The sequence below is a fragment of the Macrobrachium rosenbergii genome, chromosome 27 (assembly GCF_040412425.1).
Source record: "Macrobrachium rosenbergii isolate ZJJX-2024 chromosome 27, ASM4041242v1, whole genome shotgun sequence".
Taxonomy (NCBI): domain Eukaryota; kingdom Metazoa; phylum Arthropoda; class Malacostraca; order Decapoda; family Palaemonidae; genus Macrobrachium; species Macrobrachium rosenbergii.
The window spans coordinates 37,209,486-37,228,975 of record NC_089767.1 but is presented as its reverse complement, the minus strand read 5'-3'; the positions used below and the strand labels follow the sequence as shown (position 1 = coordinate 37,228,975).

Below are 19,490 nucleotides of genomic sequence, written 5' to 3'. Positions count from 1 at the left end.
TATATATATATATATATATATATATATATATATATATATATATATATATATATATATATATATATATATATATATATACATATATATATATATATATATATATATATATATATATATATATATGTATATATATATATAGTGTATGTATTTAATGTAGGTGGAAACGTTACGACTAAATAAAATTCATAGGTAGCAACCTTAATTTGCTATTCTTAAGAATTTGAAAAAGAAACTGAACATTGAAATAGTAGGGGCTTAAATCTGTTTTTTGGTCAATGAATACTAGTGTTTAAAACAGTAATAATAAATTCGGTTTGCTTTACTTAAATATGAAGTCTAAAGCAATGCAAGAGATTCAAATATACTCTGGAGAATGTTTCTAAATTTTGAATTTGAATTTGATACACAGGTAACAGTTAACTTTTGTTGGGGTTAGAACAGAATAAAATCCATTGCCTAGCTGAGTATGATAATGAAGGCCTAGAGAAATGAAAGTTCACTGAATAGAAAGACCTTTGAAGGTCTCTGCGTTACACGTACCCGTGACAAATATCTTTTCCCCGTCAAACCCAAGAGTCATTTAACGACACAAACACTTGACATTTCCCGCATGCGGGCAAGAAGGGCGCCACGTACCTATGAAGAAGACGAAGTACGAGTCCGTCTGCCTCTGGTAGACCGCGTCGATCCTCTTGAGAAAGGACGGCAGATCCGTGAAGAGATTTCTTATGAGAGAAGGATAGCCCGCCCTTAACTCTCCTCTGTCTCGGAATCGCCATAAATACTGGTGAAAGAAAGAGAGAAACGGAAAATGCAAGAAGAATGTCGTAAGAGGTTTAACATTCCTTGGAATGCGAAAGAGATAGAGTGGGTGCATAACTTTCCTTTTGTGATCGGCTTCGCGAGCGTCATGTTTTTTTTTTTTTTTTCTTGTGAATTGGTAAGCCACTGTTGTGTTTCACTCTGCGCGTGCGTTGAAGAAGGATGATGTTGTTCATGGAATATATATATATATATATATATATATATATATATATATATATATATATATATATATATATATATATATATATATAAATGGGAATACAGAGTCCAATACTCTAACCACATGTCTGCGATTTCTTTTGAATATTCATTTCATATTTTTTCCACTAAAATCCTTTAGTAAATCCAAATAACATCCTAAACGGAGAATGTCTCCCTTCACATATAAAAAAGATTCTCCATCTTCCTATTTTCGATTTTCGGACGCTTTCAGGTGAAATAACTTCCTGAAATATTAGGAAATCAAGAAAAATGTCTCAAGTTCACTTTTATAGTATTGGTTTTGTAATAATATTTGGATAAAATGAGATATACGGATCCCTCCTTACTTAACCAAAGGTCTCTGTGCCAGTAGTGAAGCATAATAACTGTTCCTTTAATAATGTATAAATAGAAAAAAGTTAATAGACTAAAATATACATCGTTTGATTATTTTCCCAATAATTTAAAGAAGAAAAGAACGATGGCTGCTGGGCCTTTAGGAAAAAAGATACTCAACAATATTTAGTAAATTATGACCGAAACTCCGACGGAACCTTTTTTTGGCAATTAATGTCTGCCATTAGGAGTCTAGGGAAAAGATTGGGAAAATAAGAAATTATAGTTTGTGGTTTTTGTGGCCTGCTGTGCAAGTTGAATTTATTTTCATGTAGCACATACCCCGTACAACCAAGAACATTAGAGTAATAAAAAAAGTAGTGTAAAGAAAAAAAACTCAGAATCATTTTGTATACAAAGAGGTCGCACTGCCTTGTTGGTAAGACTCTGGAGAGAGAGAGAGAGAGAGAGAGAGAGAGAGAGAGAGAGAGAGAGAGAGAGAGAGAGAGAGAGAGAGAGAGAGAGAGAGAGAGGCAGGCTCAGATGGTTCGGAAGGTCATTTTTCCGAGACTCAGAAATCTTGGCACCCTAATGACCCTGGCACTTACAGTGCCATTTAAATTAATCAGACATTGTAGAAAAAATGAATGTTTTTAGGGAATTTTAAGCTCGGGAAAGTCCAAAAGATGATTTTCATTTCATTTATTTATTTATTTATTTCTTGTTTACGCATGTGGATCTTGAAATGAAATATCTGCAGACTCTCTCTCTCTCTCCTCTCTCTCTCTCTCTCTCTCTCTCTCTCTCTCTCTCTCTCTCTCTCTCTCCATTTAAGTCTCGATATTTTAATGTTGTTACGCTAGTTGAATTTGCAAATGCTAAATCTCTCTCTCTCTCTCTCTCTCTCTCTCTCTCTCTCTCTCTCTCTCTCTCTCTCTCTCTCTCTCTCTCGCCATTTTAGTCGATATTTTAATGTTATTACTGTAGTTGAATTTGCAAATGCTAAATATCTCTCTCTCTCTCTCTCTCTAATTTCACTAGGAGTAATTCAATATTGCTACTGCAGATGCATAATCTCTCTCTCTCTCTCTCTCTCTCTCTCTCTCTCTCTCTCTCTCTCTCTCTCTCTCTCTCTCTTTTATACCCTATTTTATGCCGAAGACCTACCTCGCCCTTGAACACGAAGAGTTCCTGACGGAGGAGAGCCGCGGCGTCGTAACTTCCCTGGCAGAGATCGGGGATGGGCGGCGGCGGCTTCTCGGTAGTGGGTGGCGCCGGGGGACCTCCCCTGCCTTCCTCCTCCTCCCATCTCCTCCTGGCCTCCTCCTCCCTCCTCCTGGTCTCGGCTTCCCTCCTCCTGATCTCCTCCTCCCAACGGCGCTTCTCTTCCTCCTCCTCCCTCTCCTTCCGGCGCTCTTCCTCGCGGCGCTTCTTCTCTTCCTCCTCGTCGTAGTCGTCGTCGTCGTCGTCGTCGTCGTCGCCGTGGTCTTCTTCTTCGCCCCCTCCTCCTCCTCTCCTCCCACCCTGGTGGACGCCGTCCCCCTCTGGAGGAAGATTCGGCAAAAGAGGCAAATCATCCTGCCCTCCCGAGACCCGCTTCTGGTGCTCGTCCACCGTCTCATAGTCTCCGTGATAACGCACCAACTCATCATCATCATCATCATTATTATATTCATCATCATCATCATCATAATCATCATCATTAGCACTATCATCATCATCATCATCATGAAGGGGCTCATCACTGAGTACCTCCTCCTCATCATCATCATCATCATCATCATCAACACTCTTACCGCCTGCGTCTTCGTCATCGCCGGCTGCGTCCGACTGGTGTTGCTCGTCGTCGGCGTCGGCGTCGGCGTCGGCACCGCTGTTGTCGCCGTTCGTCGTCGGCGTCGAAGGCGTTGTCGTGGTGGTGGATTTGAAGTATTCGTCGTCGCCCTCGAGCTTCCTCTTGACTGGGGGAGGAAAACGGGATATGCTGTGAATTGAGAGAGAGAGAGAGAGAGAGAGAGAGAGAGAGAGAGAGAGAGAGGAAGCATTTGCAGATTTAACTGCTGTAACAAAATTGAAATGTCAACATTGAAAAATGGGTAGAGAGAGAGAGAGAGAGAATTAGTTTCCTATTATGTGAGCTATACCTTTGTACTGTGGAGAGAGAGAGAGAGAGAGAGAGAGAGAGAGAGAGAGAGAGAGAGAGAGAGAGAGTAAAGGAAGCATTTGCAGATTTAACTGCTGTAACAAAATTGAAATGTCAAAATTGAAAAATGGGGAGAGAGAGAGAGAGAGAGAGAGAGAGAGAGAGAGAGAGAGAGAGAATTAGTTTCCTATAAGTGAGCTATACCTTTGTATTGTGAAGAGAGAGAGAGAGAGAGAGAGATCATATTATCTCCTCAAGGACCTTGGGGAATCGAAGGAACAACTGCCAAGAGAGTTATAATTATGTTACTGGAAATTTATGAAGGATTAGACTCCATAAAAGGACTTATAGAAGGATCAAATCAGATTGATGATGCCTCTCACTCGAGATGGAATGGAGGTTGCTAGATAATATATGAACCTTTCTTTAATAACTTTATAATCTTTCCTAATCTCTCTAAGTCACTTTATGGAAGTTTGTACGTACAGAATATATTCACATTTATGTCTTCACACGCCCACCATGTATATACGAGTATATATAGTATATATAGATATATATATATATATATATATATATATATATATATATATATATATATATACATACACATACATATATATATATACATACTTATTTCAGCATTATTTCAGCTGTTTTCAAAACCATAATAGTGAGATAGAGATGAAACATATATTAGGATGAGATGATTGTTATACGATCTAATTGATTCAGCTATAATTTCTAACTAAAATTAGCTTCATTTCAAGCCTATAGCAGTATGGCGAAAAAAAATAAGAGCCTAAAATTGTTTTTTAAAAATAGTGCCAGTTGTTTCAGGCATGGATAATCGAGTGAAATGTGGATGTTTGTATCCGTAGAGTTACTTGATACTCTACTGTTTTAACATTGTAGATATTATCTACTGTAGACTTAGCCTAAGGGCAAAGGGACTGTTATAAGTGACTGTTTTTAACTGAACTTACTGTATAGTTCCCACATAGCCATGACATCGTCGTAGTCTAGAGAGAACGCCTTGTCGTAGCCTTTGTAGTAAGGGAACATGATGGAACCGGAGACAGGCGAGTGCGCCAGCCCCAAGGAATGGCCGATCTCGTGCACAGCCACAGTGAAGAAGTCTAGGCCTGCAAGAAAATAGATAGACGTTGAGTGAATTGCAATTAGGTTATTAGCGAGTACATTGTGTTTATTTACCATATAAACAAAAAACTATGAACCATTTTACCTGAGTATTCATCTTTGGGATCGATGGTCCACTCCTCGCTTTCGTCGAAGTGAACGTCTCCGCCGTAGTGTCCGAATTCGTACGGGTAGTACGCATGCGCTAGGATGCCGCTCGGTCCGTCGAAGGGGTAACTGGAAATTAAAATACAATATTTTTATTTATGCATATATACGTATGTGTGTTGTATAGGAACCGATACGGTAAGTGAATGTCTACAGTACTGCTTCTGTTAAGCATAAATATCATAAGACATGACATCAACGCTAACCCAAAGTGGCCATGTTCATTACCTTAGAAATCTCATTTTCGTGAAGGCACACCTGCACCAGCAGGTGTGTAACACCTGTGCAGAACTAATGACCGTTAATTAACGAGCCTAATAAGGATTACGTACCCATCGTGGTGGTCGTAACTAGCGAAGTAAATCACAATATCAGCTTCAGGTCCCGACACCTCCGTGAACTGGAGGTGGGAGTAGGTACTCCAGGCATCGAAGGCTCGTCGTAGCTCCCTTTTCACGTTTTCTATGTTCCACAGCTTGGGCGACCAGTTGGCCACGCTGCAGTGACGAAATGAAATGGAATGTTAATATTTTTTGGCAAATGACAGCTTAAAGATATATCTTTGGATCTAGATTAGTTGGGAACTTTGGAATCTCTCTCTCTCTCTCTCTCTCTGTATATAATTTATATATATATATGTATATATATATTATAATAAATTCTTGGCAGGGCTGGAATAGATATCTGCAAATGGGTGTGTGTGGATTCTTAATTAAAATTAAGTATGGATGTGGAAAAACTGTCACACATTAGCCATTTCTGTTAGTTTGGTATTGCCTGAAAAACAACTTATGGCTTATGTAAACTATCGAATTGAGAACAGCCGTCAACAAATGAATTCAGGGTAATAATCAACTCAACAAAATTGAAACTCTCATGGGTTTATTAATTATGCAGTATGTACTTTACGTTATGAAGGAGACCATTGAGTGAAATTGTGTTGTAAAAATCCGTAGAGTATCATAAAGACTCTAGCTCCATTGCCTTACTTTTTATTTATTACATTGTTAAAAACATGCCATTGGTATATAACTGCTGTGAGTTAATTCCTATATTTTATTCTTCAGTTTCGTCTGTTTGCACATATGCCCTTTTACACTTGGTGCATATTAAAAGTTGTGTCACTCTATAAACGCAATAATTATATAATATAATTTATATAATATACAGTACTGTATATATACATGCTTATATGTATACATATATATTTCTATATATTTATATATACATACATGTAGATATATTTCTTGTTAGAATTGCTGTCTTGATGCGCGTGTGAACACAGAGACTGGCACTTGAATGTTAGCATGTGTCAGGAGCAGGAGTCGTCGTTATAACTATAATACTGTCTTCAATTTCTGTTCATTGTTCACTGACGTTTACCTCCCAAGTTCACATAAGCCTCTTATTGATAAGCAGCTTAGGTACAGTTAACAGCCTGTTCAAGGAGGTTACAGGGAGGCGATTTCTCTCTCTCTCTCTCTCTCTCTCTCTCTCTCTCTCTCTCTCTCTCTCTCTCTCTCTCATGAGTATGTCCCCAGTGTGTGGCAACGTTCGAATTTTCAAATGGCTGTTGTAATGTTTTCTACCTTGCTCTTATTCATTATTCTTGCATGTGTCTTTTCTCCCTTTCGCTTATAGCACTTTTTAGTTCTCTCTCTCTCTCTCTCTCTCTCTCTCTCTCTCTCTCTCTCTCTCTCTCTCTCTCTCTCTCTCTCATACGTGCGTCTAGCGTTTGGCAACGTTTAACAAGTTTTCAGACGGATCTTATTAATGTTTTCCAGCTGAATGCTCCCATTCATTATCTATCCACGTGTCCTTTCATCCTTTTATTGATGCCCTCAGGATACTTACAAATAAGTAAGCTTCCTTTTGCGCCAGCCTTCGGATCCCAAAATATATCTTTTCCTCCTGGTGTGAGAGTTGCCCTCTAAGTCCTCTGGTTCTACGTCTGGCAGCCCGCATCTCGGCGTCTGCATCAGCTGATGAAAGAAGAAGATTAATTTATTTCGAGTTGGGAAATGGCTGCAAATGCACAAGCGATGTTCTGGTAATGCTTTCCACTAAATGTTGGAACTCCTTGCGATCTTTTGTGTTTCCTGGGAGCTTGTTATGTTTGATTGAGAAGCCAGGGTTCAGACATCTAAGAGGGAAAGTTTATGATCTCCTACAACGATTAATTTTTATTTGGGCTTCTCGATTTCTTCGTCAGAAATGATCAAGAAAATCGATGATATTCTTTACTGAGATTTTAAGAGCAGTCTAGGAATCAGTTTATAATTGTTGAAAATATGAAAGTAAGATATTTTGCCAGAGTGAATTCATTATAAGCATTTACTTGGCTAGAGAGACAGTATTATTATTATTATTATTATTATTATTATTATTATTATTATTATTATTATTATTATTATTATTATTTCGAAAATGCGCCACGTATCGTTAATAGTCAGTGGAGAAATATCATTCTTAGTTGTGCACTCGTAATTTAGACATTTGCATTATAGTGTAGTCCTAAGATCGTGGATGTTTTTCTCATTATCATCATTACTATATTTTTATTGTTGAAATGAACGAAAAAGCTCGATAGGTAATAGATGAACAGCGTACAAGAAGGAACAGCCCCATAGCATTAGGCTTAGCCATAGAATACTCACCCATTGCCATATAATAGACTCGCCCATAGCCATAGAATAGACTCACCCATAGCCATATAATAGACTCACCCATAGCCATAGAATAGACTCATCCATAGCCATATAATAGACTCACCCATAGCCATAGAATAGACTCACCATAACCACAGATAGACTCACCCATAGCCATAGAATAGACTCACCCATAGCCATAGAATAGACTCACCCATAACCACAGATAGACTCACACATACCATAGAATAGACTCACCCATAACAGATGGACTCACCCATCGCCATAGAATAGACTCACCCATAGCCACAGAGTAGACTCAGCCATAGCCATGGAATAGACTCTCACCTCTATAGTGGCGTTGTCTATGACGCCCGTCTGAGGAATGCTCCCGAACTTCTGCATCCTCATGACAGCCTTCTGGAAGGCGTCGGCCGAAAAGACGAAGTCGGACTCGCTGCCTGACTTGGGGATGTAGCCGAACTTCTCCATGAACTTCGCCTGGAAGAAAGGACGTGCGCATGCGCGTTAGTTTGAATTGCAATGTGGGTAGGTAGGCTGATAGATTGATTCTTAGAAGCTAAGGAATTTGCTAATGAGACAGGAATTGGGAAAATCATGTGGGAAGAGAGATGAAGAATTGATAAATATATATAGGTATAGTAAGAATGAGAAAGAAAGTGGACTAAAAATAAGGGAAATAAGACTTGTGGTACTATAGGGCTAAAAGTGAAACATTGCTTTGATGAAATGTAGTTACCAAATTTATATTTGTAGGTAAAATTTGAAACATGCTATCAATATATGTGGCTGGATTTCATTTACTGGAGTAAAGCATTGAGTGGTATGTGCCATTAAAGTTCAAGCTGTCTAAAATTTGTGATAGAGAACAAACATTTTTATGACGTGGGACGCTTCTCACTTCGTGACTTAAGGCACGTAAAGTGGAGGGAGAGAGAGAGAGAGAGAGAGAGAGAGAGAGAGAGAGAGCATATTAAATAAAATTTTCCTCATTTTCGTCACCGTTAGTGCATCTTGTCTAGGTTTTTTAGAAGCATTAAAGTGACACCAAATGTATTTATTCAGTTTCAGTGTCAGAAAGATTTTTTCATTGTAACATTGCCTCACATGGTATGCTTGATTATTCTTCTGCCAAGTAATCTTTCTCTCATATAATATGAGAGAAAGAAAGTGGCGGAGGGGGGCGGGGTTGCTGTTGTGGTCGAGGAGAAAGGCACATTACTTCGTCTCTTTTTAGGTTCTATTAAGAGGGTGTAATTAGGCAAAGAGCCTTTGATGTCATAAGATCGCCATTTCCTGTGTTGATATTTACGCTTTGTTTTATTTTCTTGTCTGGCTCCTTTGCAGTTTGTGGTGGGATCTCTCTCTCTCTCTCTCTCTCTCTCTCTCTCTCTCTCTCTCTCTCTCTCTCTCTCTCTCTCTCTCGGATGAAAAGTTTTTTGTGACCATCATATTGGTTCTATAAGATAGCATTTTTCCAAGCAAATTCGTATTGCAAATATCATCTGAGGACTATTAAATAATAACCACAGGTGACATGCTCTCTCTCTCTCTCTCTCTCTCTCTCTCTCTCTGGTGTAGCTTGCAGCGAATCCCTTTTTTATTCTCCTCCTGCATCGGTCTATCTGTAAGTCACGGACCGCATATTTATTTTCATAAGAAAATCCCGCGGATTCAGAAGCACTCAGCCCGCGCATGCGCGCTTGATAATGGCGCCTCCGCTTGAGTGAGCTCCGCAACTGTTTTGCCCGAGTTCTCGATATTCCTTCGGTTTTCCTTTTGCATGACGAGCGTTCCTGAAAAATACGTTTATCTCCGCGGAGCCCTTTTATGCTTTTGTTTTTCCTCCTTCTGCCAGACAGACGTCTTTGGTGCTGTTATACGCTCCCGCCATTTCTTGTTGCTCGTCTTGGTTGATGGGGTTAGGGGCTTTCGAGATAAGTAGTGTTTCTTTTTATTATTCTGTCTGCCTTTTATTTTAATTTGTTTATCTATATCTTGCTGTTTGAGTGTTGTAGGTAGAAGTCTGCATCACTAAATACTTGCATTACTGATTCATTGATCATTTTATCTTTGAAATTGGTAAAGCTATTCATCATTCAGTGCCAGTACTTTCGTTCATAGTAGTACTATTGTAGGCTCAGACTAGCATCGCTAAATACTTACGTTTTTATTCATTGATTATTTCATCTTTGATTCATGTAAAGTTATTCACCATTCAGTACCAGTTCTTACACTGAAAATCCATTGTATTTTTTCTATATGCTTTTGTTCTCCTGTTTATACAGACGCTCATTTCTGCACAGGACAAACAACATATAGAGAAATCATGGCAGTGCCATTTTCAAAAGCAGATTGTTGTCGGTTGCCTGCACCTGTTGAGTGCAGCAGTTACAGTTGTACCGAGATACTCATGTACATACTTGTTGTTCACGATGTTCAGACGTGAGAAACAGGCTGTCTTTTATTGTATGATAAGGTTAAAATCATTCATGGTCCGTTTTTTTTTCTTTTACCGGGTAGATATTTCATTTCCATTCAAGCAGAATTTAAGAAGCAGTTGTAATATTTGTTTCGGTTACAGAATCCTCAGTGGTATGCCTGCTATAACGGTCTGCTTATAACCGTTAGGGTTTGCGATGTGGTTGTGAATGTACAAACGTGCTCGTTGCGTCTGTATATGTGTGTTTGTGTGCGTTTGTGAACTCAGTGCCCAGTCATTATTTATCCACACAGAAATATATGTAGAGTCTAGTTTACAATCAAAAGGCGTATATTTTGTTTCGATGAATGAGTATGCATAATGTTTATAGGGCTACAAACAGTGTAAAATCTTGTTTGAATCTGAAGAAAAATGCTGCATATATAGATTGTTTAAACCTTTTTGTAATTCAACTTTGGTTCATTTAAAAAATATAACATTTAGATAACCCCACAGTTTATGGGGTATTTCATCATAATTGTTAAAATTTGTTATCTCTCTCTCTCTCTCTCTCTCTCTCTCTCTCTCTCTCTCTCTCTCTCTCTCTCTCTCTCTGAAAGCAAACTTTTCAGTGCTGCATAATTTCATTTCTACCATTCCAGTGTCCAAGTGTTCATTCTCTTAATTTTCACAATGAACAACATATGAATAGGAAATTAATTAATTCCACCAAACATGTAAGCATTACAGTAGTTCTTAGCTGTGTTCATTTAATAAAAAAAATAAAAGTTCGCTGTATTATTATGTGGAAGACAAAAACAAATATATACACATTGCTTAATGACCTTTCTCATTTTCGCATTTTTATTCCATTCTTTTCGCTCGCACTTCATCCGCGTTTGTGTGTTTGTATGTGTGTGTTTGTGTTTGTGTGCGTGTGTGTGTTTTCAAGCAGTGGGTTATCTTGGCTTTGTCATTTGGTAATCTGATAAAGCAGTATTTCGAACGCTTTAACCGCAAGGGAGACAGCGGTTCCGTGTATTAAATTTCTTTGCCGTAGTGTATGTAAATTGCAGATACTGAAGGGAGAGAGAGAGAGAGAGAGAGAGACTGACCGACTGACTGATTAAGGATTATCTGACGCTACGCTAAAGAAAGAGAGAGAGAGCTCTATGAAGACATTGTAGATTAGTGTTCGAGAGAGAGAGAGAGAGAGAGAGAGAGAGAGAGATTTTACACCATTTCCTCTCTCCTGAGAGAGAGACCGAAGAGAAAGTGAAAAGAAAGCGAATGTTGTTTATGCACCGTACATCATCTCATTGTGTAAACAGCTCTCTCTCTCTCTCTCTCTCTCTCTCTCTGTTTAGGAGAGAGAGAGAGAGAGAGAAACACCACTGATCTACTATGTCTTCATTGTCGTCTGGCGCAGCAATTAAAGCTGCGACCTCTGAAATAGGATCCCGCCTGACAGCTTATCCGTTGCATCTTGGGATTCGAAGGAGTCTAAAAAGAATCCTTAAAAACAGATTCCCTTCGGCTCTAAGCGGGGACGCATTGTTTGTCCCTAGCACTGACGATGCTCGATTCTCTGGCGATGTGCAGAGGGATATATATATATATATATATATATATATATATATATATATATATATATATATATATATATATGAATTTATATACAGTACATAACATATATATATGTATATATATATCTGTATGTGACATTATTAGATGTTTGTGATTTTGTTTGTTTGTTTAATTTTTAATTGTCCCAAGTTAATATGAAATAACAGACTATCAGCTTGAGAGGGATCTGTCACATCTTTTTTTTTTGTAAGTTACATAGGCGTAAAGTACAATGAGAATTCGTAAAGTGTGAAAAAAAAAAGCTTTCAACTTTTTTTAGTCTCGTATTCTTGCCACTATCTTCTTCGTTTTTAACTGCTTTTTTCCCCATTTTTTTATAACACTCCTTTTTGAAGGACTTTGAAAATATCGATCGGCTGCCCTGCCAACACTCAAAATATACAGAGCTGTGAATGATGCATTGATATCTATTTCCCATGAAATGACAATTGTAAAGCATAGGCTTAAACTTAAATCGTATTGTCGTTCTTCACTTGATATGAATGAACGGAAATCTAAAATATTACATGAAAATATTTAATTTGGCACTGATTTATGTATGTGCTAAAGAGATAAAATACAGGTAGATGGCTCAATATAATATTAACATAGATGAGCATATAATATTATGCACGAGTAGATTTATCATGAAATGCATTTGGTTAGATGTTTATAACTGTATAGATATAGGAAGGTTAACAACTTGGCGGTTGTGTAGATTGTTAGGAAATAAGACAGATACAACTGCCTACAATTACTTCTAACAGTTTATATACATCTCTGTATACATGTACCATTCTCAAATTAGCCACAGCAGTTGGTAAAACAAATCCTGGGTAGCTCAACCTTAAAAAGCGAAAGTTTAGTAAATTGACAACGGCGGTAAACGAAAATAAAAGTAAACAGAAGGGGGAAAAATATTGACAGACAGTGATAGATACACACGAAGACAGTCACATGCAGGGGTGAGCGGGAGATCTCGTCCGTTCACGGAACGGTTCCAGATGTTTTTGCTTGTATGTGTGTGTCTGTGTGTGTGTGCGTGTGTGTACGTGCTTGGGTAAACAGAACGACCCGACAATCATGTGAAAAAATAATAATTTAAGAGAGAGAGAGAGAGAGAGAGAGATTAATTTCAAATGGAAAGATAAAATCATTGAGAAAGCAGGATCTTACGTATACGAAAAAAGACATTATTAAAGAAACAGTTTACAAGAAAAATTAAAAGCACAAAGGATTACGGTTGAGAAAGGACAGTGGAATCAAGAACCTACTACTGTATTCTATTCGTTCCTGCTGGAAGCAGGTAAAAGAGGGGAAAAGGGGAAAAAATCTAGGCCTAACTCAGAAGGCAGTGAAAGAAAGATTAACCTCTTGTTTAGCCTGAAGATTACAGAATCGGGAAAACTGACATTCGGAAAAATTTAAAAATTTCTCAGTAAAGGGAAAAGTCAAGTTCAAGTTGACAGGAATCAGTCAGAAGTCAAAAAATTTTTTATTAGAAGTAAAATAACACAGGAATAAGGTACACAAAGACATTGCCAAGAATTAACCCAGTTACAAAAACTAGAAGATTTAAAAAAGACAAGGAACTAACAGACGAATTCAGTGAATTCACTGAAAGGGAATATTCAGAATTTCTATGCATTCAAGCTAGAAAAAAACGCTCATTCTTGTGTTTATAAAATGCAAGAAACAATAGACTACTCTATCTTCTTGTCAAGAATGGGAATATAAACAAATTTTAGAATGAAATGTTTCTTAAAAATATCTATCTTTTCTTTCTGAGTTGTATTGGGCAGACCAAAGAAATGAATTGAAAACGCATTTTAACACGGGAAATGAATGCCAGGAGAGAACATGGACATTCATTTTGTTTTTACATGTTTGGGGAGAATCAAAGAATGAGTGCGCCTTTTTCTCACGAGTGGAAGGGACGAAATCTCAAGAAACGTAAACAGAATGTGAAGTGTTTGACACAGTAACTGCGGAGAGATTGTAAACACAGGAGATGAACACAGTGTTAGAAGTAATGGCTTCGTAGTACTTACATAAACAAACGTGCATCACTTCACAGAAGAAGTATATAAATTTGTGGGTGTTTTTGTATCAAGTAGGGAAGATGTGTATTTGTAAATTATATGACAGCAAGTATTTTTATTTTTTTGTAAATGCTTCGTAGTATTCACGTAAACATAATCGTGTAACACGTAACAGAAGAAGAATACAAATTTGATGGTGTTTTTGTATTGGGTAGCGAAAATGTTCAGCTATAAATCATGTGATAGGAATTATTTTTTCTATCAAATTATTTTACTTACCGCGTGTAAAGTTGATCCGACCTTGGGGGCTTCCGTCGTGAAATTTAGGCCTGGCGGAGGCGTTGGTATAATCACGGTTGTGGTCGGAGCATCTTCCAACCTGTTGGGCGAGTACGCAACATCACCGAGTAGACGAGGTATCGGCGCGCTGACGGGCAATGCCCTGGCGCACGCTACCATCAGGAGCCCGACGGAGATTTTGAGGAGAGCAGCCGTCGCTGCAGAAGGCGCAGTAGGTCCATAGGGTGAAGGACGGGTTGGACGGACGACACCATCTCCATCCTGACCGTTGGCCATTTCTGTCCGCGGCCAACGGGCCTCTTTTCCTGCGAGAGAGGGGGAAGAAGAAGAAGAAGGAGGTGTTCACTTGAGGTCTTTTTCACTTTCCAACAACACCATCCCCCCTTCCACTAACCGCGAATGTCGTCACAACAACAACAGTAACTACAACAACAAGGAAGCCGGCAGCAGCAGCAGTAGTGACACAAACACAAACGACCTTCCTCTTTTTCCATTTCACCAAGCGCCGCCTCCTCCTCCTGTTCGTCTACTCCTCACTCACTCTCACTCCTTCATCGTGATCCTCGTCGCGAGAGCAGAAAGGAAAAAGGACGGAGGACTCACTCCTTCGCGAGAGAAGACGCTAAGGCCTTTCCCGAGGGCGAGGTGAGGAGCAAGAAGGAGAGCGCGAGTCAGCCCAGGCCCCGACTTTTGCCTTCGGCTGTCTGTCTGTATATGTGACCCGAGAGGGTAGAGAGAGAGAGAGAGGGTGGTAGAGTGTGTGTATGTGTGTGTGAAGATGGGTGTGAAACTGAGTGTGGGCGTGAAGTGATGATGTATGACCAACTGGGGGACACCACCACGGACCTGCTGCCTTCACCTCCTCGAGTGACCGACTGAGAAGGGGGAGAGAGAGAGAGAGAGAGAGAGAGAGAGAGAGAGAGAGAGAGAGATGCCCATCGCCTGGTAGAGATTCATTTTCTATAGTTTACTAGAAAAAAATTTCTACAGTTTATTGTAATCTAAGGTCCCTCTTTGTGGGTCCTTTGTCACAAAACTGTTATTATAGTTTAAACCACTGAATGGATTACAACATCATAGCCTCACGTCATGATTAAAGGCATTTCCTGTTATCATTTCATCTCTAGAAGTTCTCCTTTCCATTTTAAGCACCTAATTTGGGAAACATCTTGGTTTGTTATTTTCAGATCAGCACATCTTATTTCCTCATTTCAGAAAACTGTCAAAAACTTCGGTTTTTAAGATTTTCAGATAACCATCAGAGACTTGCAATGATTTTTAGATAATAATAAAATACAATCTGTGACCCTGTTCAGAAATTATTATGAGAAACATTAGTTTTCTCTTCGATATTTTTAGTCAGTTACTAAAGATACTTATAGTTCCTTATTTCAGAACATCATTAGAAATTCTTGGTGGGGTTACTATTACAAACAGTCTGTATTCCTGTTCTGAAATATCGTGAGAAACACCACTTTTCTCTGAAAATATCGTGAGAACCACCACTTTTCTCTGAAAATATCGTGAGAACCACCAGTTTTCACTGAAAATATCGTGAGAAACCGCCAGTTTTCTCTGAAAATATCGTGAGAACCACCCCTTTTCTCTGAAAATATCGTGAGAACCACCATTTCTCTCTGAAAATATCGTGAGAGCCACCACTTTTCTCTACTATACTTTTAGCCAGTCACTGAGAATGCTCGCAGTTCCTAATTCCAGAACTTCATAAGAAACAATCTGATCTATTTTCGTTATATCGCCGAGGATTCCTTTTGTTCTTATTTCAGTGCATCAGTCTATTGACGTCTCACTTCCAAAATATCCTCAAGGAAACTCCTATCCCCATTTTCAAAGAATCCTTTCAACAGATAATATCAGCCCTTAAGCAGCAATGAGTGGCAGTCACGCGATCGTGTCATCAGAAAATATTTCTCGACACAGTCTAGATTATCTGTCAAATTCCTGATGGACTGATTGATTGATCGAAATAGACTCTGGCGTCGCGACTGATTGACTGATCGAGATAGACTCTGGCTTCGTGGTCCTATTAAGAAATGGAAGATGAGATGTCGATTCTCAGGCATTATAAGAAGAAGAAGAATGGGCAGTCAATGTTTTAGAGAGAGAGAGAGAGAGAGAGAGAGAGAGAGAGAGAGAGAGAGAGAGAGAGAGAGAAGGTAATCTTTAAGAACCGAGGAGAGAAAAATAGAGCGGGAAAGAGAGAAGGGACTTCAAGAACCAAGAGAGAGAGAGAGAGAGAGAGAGAGAGAGAGAGAGAGAGAGAGGTCTTCAAGAACTAAAGAGACAAAATAGAGAGAGGGAGAACGGGGATCTTTAAGAACCAAGAAGAGAGAGAGAGAGAGAGAGAGAGAGAGAGGAACAGCTTCTGAGGAGAACGGCATAATAATAGCCTCGTTGAGCTTGTTAAGTCCTCTGACGACGAGGGCATCATCTGAGAGGCCAGTTGAGGAAAGAAAAAGAGGACGAGACTGAGGCGATGACACGAGATACGTGGAGGAGGAGGAGGAGGAAGAGGAGGTGGTGGAGGAGGAGGAGGAGGAGGGGGAGGAGGAAGGAGAGGGGGGTGGGAGAGAGAAGATATGCCAAGACAAACCACACCTGCTTTTTTTTCTTTCATTTATCTATATGTTTCTCTACTTTGTGTGTATACACACATATATATGTACAATATATATGTATATGTATAGATAAATGTATGAATATATGTATATATGCATCTATAGGACCTTATTACTAACGTCATTTTTTTAGATAAAAATATAAATCACATACTCAATTTCAAGTGCTATTAAAATACAGACAAGTTTCAACCATCCAGGGATTCCAACTTAAGCTATTTTAACACTTTTCAAAAACCATCTCTTAACATATGGGGTCATTATTCCACACTTGACGTATAAAAAGAGTTTTATTTTTATCCCACCTTGACCAACATTGCATAAAAAAATAAGAACTTTCTTTAGACCAACTTCCAAAGAAAGGTTAACAGATTCAGATAAGTAATTTACCAAGAATTTTATGTAAATTCAAGAGGTGAATTTTCCTAAGAAGCAACTTCCCTTTTTGAGCAGTAAATTCTCAGAAAGTCTTTTTTAATTCTTTATAACTAACGATTTTGCTTTACTCTTTGATCGAGTTGACGTTAGTAAACAAGATCTCGTTCAGTGACTTTTGAATACAGCTAATTTTCGTGTTTGTATGAAGGTATGTATGTATTTGTGTGCTTGTAAATGCATATCAAAATATGTTTGTGTGCATTTTCACATATGTGCATTTACGTAAGTATGCATATCAATATATGTGTATGTAAGTATGTACATTCCTTATGCGTATTATGTATGTTCACATACGCACCTGCAATACACTAGACCAGTGGTTCTCTACCTTTTTTGGCCCATGCACCCTTTCAACATGTCAGAATGTCACCCCTCCCCCCACCCCCCGCCCCCTTTCCAAAATTGTCAGCCTCAAAAGGTTCATTCCGAATATGCGACAAAATATTAACACAAACACACAAGCTAGCGGAGAGAAAGTCCAGCGTGACCTCTCAGTAGTGCGAACCGATGCACACTGCGTTTTGTGTGGTCCTAGAGCCAGTTTGAGCCTGCCAATTTGTGATCACAATCCCCCCCCCCTGAAACTCTGAAATTCTGAGAACCACTGCAATAGACGAATTATGTCGAGTAAACAGAACGAACGCTGTAAGTACATTTCTGATCATCGTACAAACAGACCAAGAATCATTAGCGAATCGAAACTTGTATTTCGTCAATTCTGTGTACTTGGAAAAAATAGGGGATCATTTTAGCTTTTAGGAAAGTCATAGGAAATAGTTGGTTTGGGAAGGGTTTCCGTGTGGGTGATGGATGTTGATAAAAGTATTTATTCGTGAAATGTCCATATTTATGCTCAGGCGCGCGCACAGCAAATATATGTATATAGATAGACAGTAAATATATATATATATACTGTTAATTTCTACCACAATGTATCAGTTCCTCGATAATGGCTCAGAAATAAAGCTGAAACCGGTCAGGATTTACAAGAAATCTTCTATTTAAAATATGATTATAAACATATATATATATATATATATATATATATATATATATATATATATATATATATATATATATATATATATATGTATATATATATATATATACATACATACATACATACATATATATACACACACACAAAGTAAATGAGAGAAAGTGACTTATGGATTAAAGAAATATCCTAAGATGATAGAAGCAGATAATGGAGTTTATTCAGACGCGGGAGAAAATTAGCGATTATTACCGGATGAGGGTGGAGTGAAAGAGAGAAAGAAAGTCAGCTCAAGAGGAAGAGGAGAAGAAGAAGAAAGGAAAAGAAAGAAGGAGAAAGGGAAGAATTACGGGGACGGTGTTTTTAATTTGAGTAAGAGTTTTTCGTCAACGGGTAAGAAAGCGAGAAGTGTTTTGAGAGAAAAGAGAGTTGGAAGAGAAGGAATTAAAAAAAGAGGTGATAAGGAAAGTGGAATTGAGATAATTTTGGATAAAAAGTGTGAAGTTACTTCATGAAAGGAGGAAAATTCGGTTTGTGACGTCACGGAATGGAATAATTCATTTGGCAATTGATGTTCTGTTAGGATTTGCATATAATGACATTCATTGTTAGCAGTAATAAAAATAGCTGGAAAATTTCACTGTTGTTCATTATTTTTTGTATTTTGATGCGAGAGAGAGAGAGAGAGAGAGAGAAAGAGAAATGATGATGATGGTTTTGTTGTTCATTATTTTTTGTATTTTGATGAGAGAAAGAGAGAGAGAGCGATGATGATGATGATGATTCTGATATCTTGCATGTCTAAGTTATGAGAAATTTTGTAAATAAAAAATAAAGACAATTTAAAACTGTAGACAGAATAGCAGCTGTCAATCAGAATGTTGAAACATTAAGTAATATCTTAAAAAAACAATATGAAGTGGTAAGGATTTGTAAATTTGTCGACATTTTTCTGACAAAACATTTACTAACACTGAAATCTCTCTCTCTCTCTCTCTCTCTCTCTCTCTCTCTCTCTCTCTCTCTCTCTCTCTCTCTCTCTGACAGACAGACAGAGAGAAGCAGGACAATAGAAATTCATTTTTCAGTTTCGGAATGTTGTATGGTCTGCATAAAAATTATTGATCTAAAGAATAAATTGAAATTATTTTACACACTATAGACAATAAATGTTAACACAGTTTCATCAGCAATATGAAATTATGAATGCCGTCCTTTGTTGTATCACAGCCAAAAAAGAAAAGAAAAAAAACATGTCAAATGATATGCTTTTTTTACCATTTGAATAATGTGGAACCTGTTTAGCCACGCACAACCAGAATTGTTAGTTTTTATTGCTGAATGTAGTCGGTTATATTATTTGTCAAAAAGACAAACCGAATTAAGGCCCAGATGACCGTTGCAAATAAACAGGTATTATCAGTTAATTTCCCTTTGATGTATAGCATTTTCCAGTTCTCTCTCTCTCTCTCTCTCTCTCTCTCTCTCTCTCTCTCTCTGTATAAGCTCTGGTAAATATGAGGACACAATAGATTTTTGAGCTT

At 38.2% G+C, this 19,490-nt stretch overlaps 1 protein-coding gene across 1 annotated transcript in view; it reads right to left on the bottom strand.

The window, feature by feature from the left end:
* The window catches only part of LOC136853644 (matrix metalloproteinase-17-like), a 34,461-nt gene that overhangs the window by 2,207 nt on the left and 12,764 nt on the right, over window positions 1–19,490 (bottom strand). The window contains exons 2-10 of the mRNA XM_067129481.1: window positions 13,852–14,177; window positions 7,810–7,962; window positions 6,668–6,795; window positions 5,146–5,310; window positions 4,752–4,882; window positions 4,492–4,650; window positions 3,159–3,323; window positions 2,530–2,906; window positions 637–784 (exon numbers count right to left, since the gene is read on the bottom strand). Of these exons, the coding sequence (XP_066985582.1) occupies window positions 637–784; window positions 2,530–2,906; window positions 3,159–3,323; window positions 4,492–4,650; window positions 4,752–4,882; window positions 5,146–5,310; window positions 6,668–6,795; window positions 7,810–7,962; window positions 13,852–14,177 (1,752 nt within the window). The remainder of the gene's footprint in view (window positions 1–636; window positions 785–2,529; window positions 2,907–3,158; window positions 3,324–4,491; window positions 4,651–4,751; window positions 4,883–5,145; window positions 5,311–6,667; window positions 6,796–7,809; window positions 7,963–13,851; window positions 14,178–19,490) is intronic.